At 36.4% G+C, this 12,762-nt stretch overlaps 3 protein-coding genes and 1 non-coding gene across 4 annotated transcripts; 2 read left to right on the plus strand and 2 right to left on the minus strand.

The window, feature by feature from the left end:
• Window positions 1-742: 742 nt before the first annotated feature.
• LOC140823653 (ferredoxin--NADP reductase, leaf-type isozyme, chloroplastic-like) lies at window positions 743-3,929 on the minus strand. Its single transcript, XM_073185105.1, has 9 exons — window positions 3,648-3,929; window positions 3,313-3,547; window positions 2,603-2,736; window positions 2,424-2,502; window positions 2,239-2,330; window positions 2,067-2,144; window positions 1,812-1,874; window positions 1,189-1,423; window positions 743-961 (listed from the first exon to the last, which is right to left on the minus strand). The coding sequence occupies exons 1-9, from the start codon at window positions 3,753-3,755 to the stop codon at window positions 894-896; spliced, it is 1,092 nt and encodes a 363-aa protein (XP_073041206.1). The 5' UTR covers window positions 3,756-3,929; the 3' UTR covers window positions 743-893.
• On the plus strand, window positions 1,105-1,212 carry LOC140824927 (small nucleolar RNA SNORA5). The gene has a single exon (XR_012116541.1). It is a non-coding gene; the product is annotated as a small nucleolar RNA SNORA5 (small nucleolar RNA).
• Window positions 3,930-5,135: 1,206 nt separating the features above from the next.
• On the plus strand, window positions 5,136-8,102 carry LOC140823654 (uncharacterized). The gene has a single exon (XM_073185106.1). The coding sequence runs from the start codon at window positions 6,436-6,438 to the stop codon at window positions 8,017-8,019; it is 1,584 nt and encodes a 527-aa protein (XP_073041207.1). The 5' UTR covers window positions 5,136-6,435; the 3' UTR covers window positions 8,020-8,102.
• Window positions 8,103-9,071: 969 nt separating this feature from the next.
• LOC140823655 (uncharacterized) lies at window positions 9,072-11,403 on the minus strand. The gene has a single exon (XM_073185107.1). It carries the CDS (start codon window positions 11,136-11,138, stop codon window positions 9,189-9,191), a length of 1,950 nt encoding a protein of 649 aa, XP_073041208.1. The 5' UTR covers window positions 11,139-11,403; the 3' UTR covers window positions 9,072-9,188.
• Between the last annotated feature and the right edge of the window lie 1,359 nt (window positions 11,404-12,762).

The raw sequence follows: 12,762 nt of genomic DNA on the forward strand, positions 1-12,762 counted from the left end.
CCGTATATGAAGGCACAATGGTACAGAGCTTCAAGTAATTACATTTGACCCCTCATATTCTTCTCTAATTCTGGAAATAACCCCAATTGTTTTTAGATCAAAATATGAGATATTGGTATTGGATTTCCATTTAATACCATATATCATCAATTCATCATACCATATTGTTTACACTACAATATCATTGATACGAGTGAATATACTTTTTTCAAAACATAAAATTGATTTGGAACTTTGTGTAATATATAAAACAAATGAAAGAATATATTTTATTTATAAATCGATAAATAATTTACAAATTATTATTATCAATACACATCTTTTTTTAATATCATGACTTGAAGTCATTATCTTTCAGTGCACACCGGGTAAACTCCAAAGTTCACGTAATAATCTGCAAATTACGCTAGCTAGATAAACTATAATGGGTAAGTCAAGTGCAACAACGATAAAATATTAGTTAAGAGAATTGAAATCTATGATCATCGATCAAGCGTTCGTCTACTCCACACTTTGAACACCTCGTAAAACTACTGGTCTGTGTTCATATTAAGTCTTGATACAATACTCATTCAACCTAACACTTGCATAAATTATAGAATATAGTTTTGAACAAGAAAATCTTTGATGAGATAATAGTATGAGAAAAAAACACATTCTTACATTCATTTATTTTTTGAAAAATTAAATATGATATTATTAAAAGGATATTTAGAAAATAAAATTTATGAGTACAATCCCGTAAGTAATGGATATATTTTGGCAAAGAGAGCTCTTGAATCTCCTATAAAATGATTGAAATTTGTTACAAAACAATTTTCCTATTTACACACTTCAGACAAACTAAGCCAGAGAAACGAGAATTGCTCATATCTGCACAAGAAAACCAAGAATCAGTAAACTTCCACATTCCACTGCTCTCCTTTCTTCAACTGTTTTTTGTAATCGATCCAGTCGATACCTGGACATAAGATCAAATATATTAGATTAAACAGGGATACTATGCAGGGAACACGGGCAGGGACGGATTCGAGGTTCTTAGGTGAACCCCTCAACCAAGAACGACATGAATAATTTTTGCAGAAATGTTGACACAAGCCTCCCTGCCCTTAAACAAAATTCAGGTCCTGTCCCTTGCAGTGACAGGATCTGAGCAAAACGCGCCACAAATATTTTCTGTAAAATTACCGTCTTTAGCAGCTAAAGAAACCATAATATCATCAATTCCCTTTTCCATGCCCTTGAGTCCACACATGTAGACATAGGTGTTGTCTTTCTTAAGTAGTTCCCATAGTTCTTCTGCGTATTCAGCCATGCGAGTTTGGATGTACATTTTCTCCCCCTGCGCATTCGCTTGTTCTCTGCTAACAGCAAAATCCAACCGGAAGTTATCTGAGAATTTCTCCTGCATTTTCTCGAATTCCTGCGCACCAGCAAAATGCTTGGTCTTTAGGAGTAACAAGAAGTTTATAGCACAATCTGGGATAGGTATCCGACTGACTTGTTCTCTAACAAATAGTTGGTTGCCACTTTAGATCGATGATAGGGAACCTTTTTTCTTGGTCTACTCGGAAACAAGAGAGAATACCAGACTTAAAATTTTGAACTTCATTTTCCATTTAGAATCAATAATTTCGACTTGAAATCTAAACTTCGATCATTAACAACTAAAGCCATGTCCAGTAGACCACCCTGGCTCTACTACTGACATGCATTATTTGTAGTCAAAAGATGTATTTTGGTACAGATCCAACGTAGAAAGTTCATTGGTATAAGTTAGTATAGATGTGGGTACGAATTTTATAAATTACCTCTTTGTAGAGCAATGAGCTGCTCGTGGGAACACCCAAAAACAACCACGCCAAACCATTGAACTGCAATAATAGAAGACAGGTGACTGTCAACATCGTGAAAGATCAGCTTTGCGATGCTTGTGATCAGAGATTGTTTGTTTTGATGTTCTTTTTTTATTTTTTTGTTTCAAGTCTGCTGATATTCGAGGTTTTAAAAATGTAACAAGAATGTATCAAGAAAGATGAATCTTCAGGACTCCGAATATTGTGTACCTTGTAATCTTCGTGCTTCTCAAAGAACATTTTCCACAAGAAACCACGAAAAGGAGCAATCCCAGTTCCAGTTCCAAGCTACAAAAGAAATGTCAAAGTTCAACAATTTTCAGCAAAAAGTTGATATGGAAAGAAGAACCTGGTATACAAAAAGCAGTAACGTGCAATATACCATGATTAAGTTAGCATTAGGATCTTTAGGCATGAGCATCTCTTTACCAACAGGTCCTGTTATCTTCACTTCAGATCCAGGTTTCAAGTCACCTAAGTCAAGAAGATTTTGATTGCATGCATCAAATGATCTGAAACTTAAAAATTCAAAACATTGACAAAATTCTTTCTTAATCAAAGCCTTACACAAGAAGTTTGAGCAAACTCCTTTAACTATTTCCCCCTGTTCATTGGTATAAACAAGTCTTTTAACACACAAAGAGACCTGTATACCATTGAATTGAAACAACGATATCACTATAATGAAAGTATTTCCAAAGATCTTAATCATAATGGTCCCATAATTCATTTAGCGGAAAACCTACAGTCTTGGAGTCTCCAAAGTCACCAAGGGCGCTACTTGCTATTGAATACAATCTTAACTTGTGAGGCTTCCCATTCTTGTCCACACCTTCCGGAATCACGCCAATGGATTGGCCCTCACTATAGGGGACCTCCCCTGCTCAAAAAGTCGAACTTCTTTGTTAGATCAGTCCAACAATCCCAATTGGATCAAAGAGGCACCAGCTCACACAAGTCACTTCATTTTGCAGATATCGAATAGTTGAACCGAATGTTTGCCGAGGTAGCAAATATTGTAACAGAAGGTAGCATTATAACTCAAATATTTTAAACAGTATAGCAATGCAAACATTACATTTAATCGTCATGTCATACAACTAGTCATGCAAGCGAACAACAATATTGATACTCTTCATCATTTTCTAGCAATAATACGGTCAATTGCTAAAAATTGCAACATCGAAGATGCAAATAAATGATCTCGAATCTAATACAATTGTCATTATGACGAAACTCAAATTTTTTGTACCTTAAAACTCTCCAAACACTATGTTGAAATTGCTGTGGTGCTTACCTAGAAGCACCAGATAGCTAGAGCAATTATCACTCCACAACATGATGCATATAAGTCCTGGTCAAGCATACGAAAGCCACCCTATATTCCAAGTTCATGGGCTCAACTGAATCCTATTAATCATAACATAATGAATAATTCCATATTGGGGAGAAATACCCTCAGTACTGAAAACCATGTGCCACGTTTCTCCGGGGGCGTCATCTCCCGTGATCTTGGTGTTGAGAAGGCACCGGCCAATATATGGTTCTTTAGGTTTAAACTTGTTTACAATCACTCCTTCTTCCTGCTTCTTGGAGATTTTCTCTGCTTTCGCAGGAGCCTCTGTGGTGACCTGAGCTCTGATGGGAACTATTTTTGCACCAGTAGGCACATTCCTGTGGTAAAAAGGAACCTGCATAAAAATAACCCAATTTTTTTCTCTCAAAAATCCAATACTTCTTGTCACATTAAACATTGGATAAACTCAAAAATAACAAGGATCATCACCATACCTTTCTGAAATGAATTCTTTCTGAAGAAATAATGATGGAGGTTGCGGGAGGAAAAGAAACGGACTTCGAGGATGGCAAGGAGACTGCAGAGCTTACCGCAGCAGCCATAGGTAGAAATCCAATGAGTAGAGAGATTGATCTTGAAAGTGCAACAAGAAAAATGGCGAGGAACTGGGAATTGGATTGCGTATTGAGTGGAAGTGAATGCAGTGGCAATAGTGAGGATAAGAAAACAATCTAAAATGTATGACTCCCAATATTTCTGCCAAACAAAGTTCTCAGTTCGAGTGTGACACGAAAATTTCGTTGCATTTTGGCTTTTGTACTCCCTAAATCAAATAATCGTTTTATCTTACATTCTTTGAAATAAAATTAATGTTGATAGCTTCATTTTTCATTTTTTTTCCCAAAGCCCGAAAGTTTATTTAAATATTTTTTTATTAATCTCTCGTGGCTGGCTATTTGTCAAGATTTTTCAAAATATAAGAATTAAAAATAAATATTGGGAGTTTTCTATTGATCCATTTTTATGAGAAAATTACGTATGACTATAACATGCATGTGAAGTATATTTTTTAAGTTTTTAGTTTAAATAGATGCAAACGATTCTTTTTAGGAGTTTTTCCCCTAATATTTATTGCTGGCGCCATATATTTGTGGAAAGAGAAGAAACCAGTGATACTTTGTAAAGAACTCGGGTCATTCTTGAATTTGGGCGAAAAAAAACTTAAACGAGTCAAATTCTAATTTGTTCTTTAAGAGTTGAGCACGAGTAAAATATGGCCCATATCTTCTCCCTTGGACAGGGTCCTCTAACCCGGTCAGGGTCCTTCAGTCCAGCCAGAGTTCTTCCATCTGACCAAGATCCAATGCTCGGCCAAGCTCCTCTCCCCAGACAGAGTCCTCTCGCTCGACCAAGGTTCAGGTCACCCAGACAGTATGGTTCACCATACATCATTAGCATGACAATCCGTGTCCATGACAAGATCAGAACAGTATGGGTCGTCATGTCTAATGACAGTGCATGAGTAGTCGTCAGAAGATAGGACATGTACATATGTCTAATCAAGAATAATGCACATGCACTGTAATCGAGAGCACATTCTTCCCTGTAAATACCTAAGTTTGCTCATCTGAGAAACATTACAATATACTGTCAATAAGTTCTCTCATTATTTGATGAACATTGTACTGATTTGAACGTTCGAGTAGTTATGCCAGAAACCAAAAGCCAGACCACCCAAGCAGACAAAGACAGACTCCAGAGACCAGACCAAATCACCCGAAATCATCCTTCAGGTCAGACCACTCAAACTTATCCCATCAAACTAGGTCATACTCATCTCATGGCGTCAAAATTTTTCAAATTACGCTTCTGTGCTCGATTGATTGCTCACTCAAACTCAATCGATCTAGCAGGCTTCGTCACTAACCTACATAAGGTAATGGCTTACTGTTCTTTTACTGTTAGGATTTGATACAAGTTTACGAAAATTTATTGGTAAAACGTTGAAAGTTTGATAGCTTTGAGATTGAGCTTAAGTTATATATTTTTTTCAGTGACCCTTAGTTGAAATGCTAGAATAATCGGTTGTTTAAACTGCTCGTATTGCTATCTCGTGACGTATCGAGTTAAGAGGCACAGATGTAACATTTTCGTAGGAATATTTTACCGGAAACGTCTAATTTGTGTGTGAATAGTCTTACATATTTGACACAAAATACAGGCAAGTATGTGTAAGATTCAACCATTTTCTGCAAATTGAAGGCACGTTTCCGAAACTTCGCTAAGTGTTACTAATTTGCTGTGCTTCACTATTTTAATATTTGTTATGAAGTTCAGTTTTGTTTGCAGCACGTACGTGGGGACGTTTGTATGTGAAAATTGTGTATATTTGGGAGGTTTGTATGTGAAAATCAGTGCAATGACGACGTCCAAAAATATAATGCACTTGAGATATTTGACAAATTGCTTGAATGAATTTTTTTCATTTTTGTATGATTTTTTTGCAATAGTTTTTGTAGAAGAGTTACAAATATTGATATATGTTGGTAGGAGCTTCACGTCAAAGTTGATGTTGTACAATTTCTTACTTGCTTGTTCATTTTAGATAAAATATATTTCATTTTTAAATGAAAATTGTTGTTCAATAACTACTGAATGCACATTGTGCCCATCATTTACAGTGTTCATGTTTCTTATCTAATTACCTTACCTATTGTCGACATAATAATGAGTTGTCATCACCAATAATAAGAATTGGAATAAATAGTGCTGCATTAAATAAAAATGAGATGGTTGGAGATCACAGTTATAAGTTTTAGTTTTGAGTAATATCAAATGACTAGAGGATGACATGCGTTGTACTTTTTAATGTAATGATAGTTGCTCATAGACAACTCATTGAATGGCTGTCGCCGAAGAATCCGTAGAAGAATTTTGAAGGTTTTGATGTTATTTTTCCACTTTACTGAGCAGGAAGAATGGCTATCTTGTTTATGAGAAAATTAACTTCTGAAATCAGGCGCCATGCCTTGTTATTTTGATTTGATATGAGTGATCAATATTATATGAATTTTGCTTGCTTTAGTTCCTGTTAGCCAAGGGATACTATTACTAGTTCTGAATTGAAATATTTAAGTGATGGCCTGTTTTAGCCAAAAAAAATTTTTTAGTTTTTTTCGAACTTACGGTGATTTATTGTCATTTGCTTTCGCTTATACAGATGATACTGTACGCATGCCAGCAAATGGCTTTGCTAGCTACAGATAGCAATTCCTTCTGGTGATGTACTTTAATATGAGAGATTCAGCGTGTTATGTGGATGCTATGGATGTAGTGGCCCGAAAAGTTCGTCGCGTCTACACGGGTGTTGAAACATTCCCATCTTTAGTTAAGTTCCGCTCTCCTCTCCAACACCTTGAGAACATATCACAGGGAGCAAATGTGCCATCTGAAACTACCCCTGTGGCCAGAGAGTTACCTCAGAAAAGAAAGCATCATTGTCATGAATCTGTTATCAACTTGATAAAGCATGAAAAAGATCCACAACTAGCTCTACAATTTTTTAACAAAGTTACAAATCAGAAGGGCTTTAATCATAACCACAACACCTATGCTATCATTCTCCACAAGCTTGCTAGATGCAAGAAATATGAGCTCCTTGATGCCGTTCTTCATCAGATGACCTATGACACCTGCAAATTTCATGAAGGCATATTCCTCAATCTCATGATGCATTTCTCCAAATCATCTATGCATGAAAGAGTTCTTGAAATGTTTCACAGAATTCTGCCGATTGTACGTGCAAAGCCGTCTCTCAAAGCCATTAGCACGTGTCTTAATCTTCTGGTTGATGCAGATCAAATTGAAATGGCAAGGGCTTTCCTTTTGAATACTCGAAAAGACTTTGACTTGGAGCCCAATACGTGTATTTTCAACATTTTGGTCAAACATCATTGCAAGAAAGGAGATTTAGGACATGCTTTTGAGGTAGCAAAAGAGATGGAGAAGTCTAAATTGTCTTGTCCGAACTTGATCACCTATTCAACTATGATAAACGGTCTTTGCGCAAGTGGCAGGCTAGAAGAAGCGATTGGTCTGTTCGAGGAAATGGTCTCCAAACATCAGATACTACCCGATGCATTGACTTACAATCTCTTAATTAATGGGTTTTGTCGTAGTGGGAAAACTGATGGAGCCTCGAAAATAATGAAATTCATGAAGAAAAATGGATGCAGCCCCAATTTGTTCAATTATTCAAGTTTGATGAATGGGTTTTGTCAGGAGGGAAGACTTGAGGAGGCCAAAGAAACTCTAGTTGAGATGAAAGGTGCTGGTCTGAAACCTGATACTGTTGTTTATACTACCTTAATTAACTACTTTTGCAGGGCCAGGAGAACTGATGAAGCTATTGAGTTGCTTGAAGAGATGAAAAGAAATGAATGCCGGCCAGATGTGGTTACAATGAATGTAATTCTCCGGGGACTGTGTGAAGAAAGCAGATCGAATGAGGCTATCACCATGCTTATGAGATTACCTGTTGTCGGTATTTATCTAAATAAGGCTAGCTATCGAATTGTTCTAAATTGCTTGTGCAAGGAAGGTGAATCGGAGAAGGCGGTGAGGTTGTTGGATCTGATGTTGCGCAGAGGATTTCTGCCACACTTTTGTACGTCGAATGAGTTAATAGTTCATCTTTGTAAGGCTGGAAAAGTAAACGATGCTGCGATACAATTGTCTGGATTGGTGGAAATGGGGTTTGAGCCAGATCCTGATACATGGAGTGTGCTAATTGATTTGATTTTCCGAGAGAGAAAGCTATTGCCTGCATTTAGGCTCCTTGATGAGCTGCTGATCAACCACGATTGATCTCAGATATTAATATCTATACCATTTTGAAGTGTGAATTCTCATGTATATCTTTACCTAAATTACAAAGTTGTTTTCTTTCATGGCTTTTCTAGAAATTTTACATGCTTTATTTAGTATATGACAATGAACATACATTGACTTTCATTTGTTTACCATTGTATCTTCAAATCATATTATTATATTAATAAAAAAACTCAAATTAATATTTGACATAAAATAAATTGAAATTTCTTTATCTTCGTCTTGGGATTGTGTAATATGTGTATTATTATTTGAATGAGAAATTTTATGACAGTGATTTGTATAAAAAAAATAAAGTGCTTACAAATGAAAATATGAGATAATTTTGGGTAAAAGTCAAAATGGTTCGATGGGTCCAACTCTTTAGAGTCTAGGATAAAGTAGAAGAACAAATTTTTAATTTTAAGAATAAATTCGGTGGGGGTGAAAACTGATCCATGTAGCTTCTGTTCGATATTTCGGAAAATTTAAAGAATGATCGATCATACCCTTCGGACATCGGATCCAGTCATGTAACCTACGATGATCGAATTTACCACAAATGAATCGATTAACAGTGGTTTGGCCATCAAGATTTGAGAGGATTTCATGAGATTTGGATTTCAAAATCCTATTTTTACTGTTTAGCAAGATGTTAAAAAAAAAAGGATTCGGATTTGCTTAGGATTTCATGTGATTTCATGAGATTTCAACAAGTATATCCAAATCTCATCAAATTTGATAAGATTTGGTGGGATTTGGATTTTAAAAACATAAAATTATTTTTTTATCCAACACATCATTCTTCACCAAAAGTTTCTAAAGGTAGTTTAGTGAAATTTTAAAATTCCAAATTCGAATCCTTTTTTCTCCAAACAAGAAATTGATCGGTAAATATCATTTTTAAATTTTAAACCAAACACCAAATAGAATTTCAAATATTTGAATTTCCAAATCCGAATCCAATTCCAAATCCCACGAAATCCTTCGAATCCTGATTGTCAAAAGGGAGACTATTTATATGGTAAAAGAGTACACCAACAAACAAATGTCATATACATTCCAGATTAATCAAAGCTGAAAACAAAAAATAAAAGCCAAAAAATAAAGAAAGAATCAAGAAAACTTCATCATCAACGCTTTCAAAATGTTTACAGACATATCGATTACACTTTATTGAATACCCTTGCTCCTCTTGACTGATAAAGTTCCAGCTTCCCAATGGCCTCCATGGACAACTCCTCAACGTGACAATCTTGCATCAAAACAGCTTGTTTTGACGCCCATTCAAGCACAGTCAACACCTCTGTTTGAGCGAATTCTTCACTGTCTGGCACATGCAATGCAATATAACTAAGCAGAATCAATGCCTGTTTCTGCACGATCTGTTCTCCTAAGTACACTAACTGAACCAGATGCTTGGCCCCTCCAGCCCCGATTATAGCTTTCGAATGATCAACATGTAGATAATTATCAGAACAAGCAAACTTCGTAAGTGCGACACAAGCTTCCTCTGAAACCTCGACTCCAGGATCATCAAGAAGACTCACTAAAGGACTTATCATTCTCGTTTCAGTGGCCTTGAAAGTCCTGGCCAAATTCCCAATAGATTTGATACATGGAACAAGTAGTTCAGATTCAGAATCTGCTTTCTCGATGATTCTGAACAGTTGATCGACCACAGCTTTACAAGCCGGCGAATTGGGCTTGAAAGCAGATTTTCTTAAGTCGGCATCTTCTTCCGCCACAGCTGTGATCTCCATTAACGCCATAGCTGAATTGTACTGAACTTTTTTAGTCCCTTTATCCAAAAGAACAGCGAAGCACAACAAAGCTCTTGATTCTGTTATGCTTCGACAAATCAGCGAGTTCCCTTTCGCCAGTTTCCAAAGGGCTCTTGCTGCCATTTCTTTCATGTCAGATTTAGTGTCAGGATCCTCCATTTCTCTAGCTTTGTTACTCGAAACCGAAACCGAATAAAGTGTTGGGGGAGGATGGTGGTTATTGCGCTTCCCATTGCCAGCTTTAAGAGCCATCGTACTCGTAACCACATTATGCATTTGATTAGGATGCTTGTACCCTGGAGGATGAGGAATCAAACTCTTTTCATCTTCCACGTGACTCCCCTTCAGTAAACCACCATCTTTGCCACCAAAATTAGTGCTGGTAACATTACTATTCTTGTTATTACTACTAGCAAGAACAACCGCCGCGTGGACTGACGTGGCCGTGCTGACGACAGCATACTTGCTATGCTCCTCCACGGTTTCGAAAGCTAGATGGCTAACGAGTAAACGTATTATATTGTGCTGCACGAAAAGATCCTGGCATTTGGGGTAATGGGATGCGAGTTCCGATGTAGCCCAGGCGACCACCGCCTGCACTTTCATGGGACCTTCTTTGAGGATTTTCACAAACACCGAGCAAACACCAGCGTGTATAAAGTGTTCCACGCTTTCTGAATCTTTTCCGAGGAGCCCAATGGCCCTTGCAGCATTCTCCTGGCCTTCTAATTTCCCGTCTTTCAGTAATTTCAACAAGGGTCCGATTCCTCCTTCCTCGATTATCAATTTTCCGTAGCGATCGTTGTCTCGGGCTAAGGAAACCAGTGAAGCAGCCGCGTCTGCTCGATCGTCGATGGTGCCTGTGTACAACGTGGCGATCTGCTCCCATATGAGGTAGAGGATCGGTTCGTTGGCGGCGATAGGTGGGAGACCAAGGTACTCGTCGAGGCGATCGTCGGCCGGAGCGGAGACGCGGAGAAGCCAAGACACGTCTCCAATGGAGTTTTCCAGTTGGGCTGAAATCTTGCGGAAGGCGGCGGTGGGTATAATGGTGAAAACGCGTTTTATCAAGCCATTGCCGTTGCATTTCAGGACAAGGGACAAGGTCTTGTCCAGTGCCTGCTGGGTGTCCTCGATTATGCGGCGCGTGGGTCGGTCGTACAGTTCGTTGCTGGCCCGTGCCACCTGGCGGAGGAGCCCGGCGAGCCTCTCGGTCTTAGACTTGAGTTCCGAGCATTCCTGCTTGAAGGACCCCGCATTTTCGGCAGCTTTAATCACTTGATCTGATAGCTGAATCGGTTTCGCTAAGATCTGCTTCACTAAATCCCCCATCAAACACCACAACCAAAATCTCAATATTTCGTGCAAATTCTTCAACGATACCGACAGGACTCGAAACTTATTTTAAAACCTTTCTGGGTTTCAAGAATAACCTAATTCAAGATTGGAAATTCGGATCAAAATTAGATTTTGAGTGGCAAACCGAAGAACAATAACCCGATTTTTTGACCTGTCAATGTGTTTGAAATTGAATCTGTAGACGTTTTAAAGACATCTCTCTATTCTTCCTAGATTAAAACTGGAGAAGTTTGACTGTTTACAAGGTCAAAGGCCTTCTCTCTATATTCTTACGGAAAATTGGCCTTTAGTTCTCAATCATCGTTTTCTTTTGTGTTCAATCTCTGGATATTTTTTTAGTACCATATTTCTATATGAAATGTACCACATTTTGTATGACATAGTACCACAATTTTGTGGATAAAAAATGAACCGAAAAAAATATTTTAATTGGAGATTTTTTAACAACTTTCCCTTCTTCTTATAGATTATATATATTAACAAATATATATATATATATATATATATTTATATTAATATTTAATATGTATCTATTATTCGTGTTCATCTTTATATTTCACCTTTATTGAAATGTCAATATATCAAGATTATATATATATATATATATATATATATATATATATATATATATATATATATATATATATATATATATATATATATATATATATAAAGTTTTAAACATTTAAATATATTTTCTAAAATGTATATTTGATAGTTTATCACAAATACTCTATTAGGTATCACAAGTTGCACCATGTGATCAATGACAAAAACTTGTGTGAGACGGTCTCACGAGTCGTATTTATGAGACGGATAACTGATTTGGGTCATCTAAGAAAAAATAATACTTTTTATGCTAAGAGTATTACTTTTTATTGTGAATATCGGTAGGTTGATCCGTCTGACATATTAGAATCCGTGAGACTGTCTCACATAAGACTCACTCGTGATCGAGAAACTAAGTTGACCTTCAAAGATTATAGCAACCAATGCGAATCAGTAAAGTGCTAGGTCATTCAAATAAAACATTGCTCGAGATCAAGAATTCTACTATTGGAATTGATTGTTATAAATAGCATGACATATACTTTTTTTAAGAAAACTGAACAACAAACTCAATATATTATCTCAAAATTTATAGTTAGTGATGACAACATAACTCGAGTATTTTAAACCATGTAACTATTAATAGTAACTGACCTGGGTTATAATAGTATGTAATCCATCAAAATTTATAGTTAGTGATGACAATCAAAACCGTGTTGTAGTTCATTTGTCTCCGGAATCGGTCCCTTGTCTCCTTAACCGGTCCCTTGTCTCCTTGACTTAAACTCAAGTCAATAAACCTACTCTTACATTCAACTAATATTTTCATAATCGATTGATCAGTTTATTTAAAATAATAGTTTAACCATTTAAATTGATTCAATTGGATCGGTCGGATCAAAATATTATTATCTTATATAAAATAAAAATATGATATAATAAATAATATATTTTAAATTTTAAAAATCTTAAATTTATATATAAATAAAATAACATCTAATACTACTAAAATTATATTTTTTACAAATTTCAAAAATCCAAAATAATC

Source organism: Primulina eburnea, chromosome 2 (genome assembly GCF_022965805.1).
Source record: "Primulina eburnea isolate SZY01 chromosome 2, ASM2296580v1, whole genome shotgun sequence".
Taxonomy (NCBI): domain Eukaryota; kingdom Viridiplantae; phylum Streptophyta; class Magnoliopsida; order Lamiales; family Gesneriaceae; genus Primulina; species Primulina eburnea.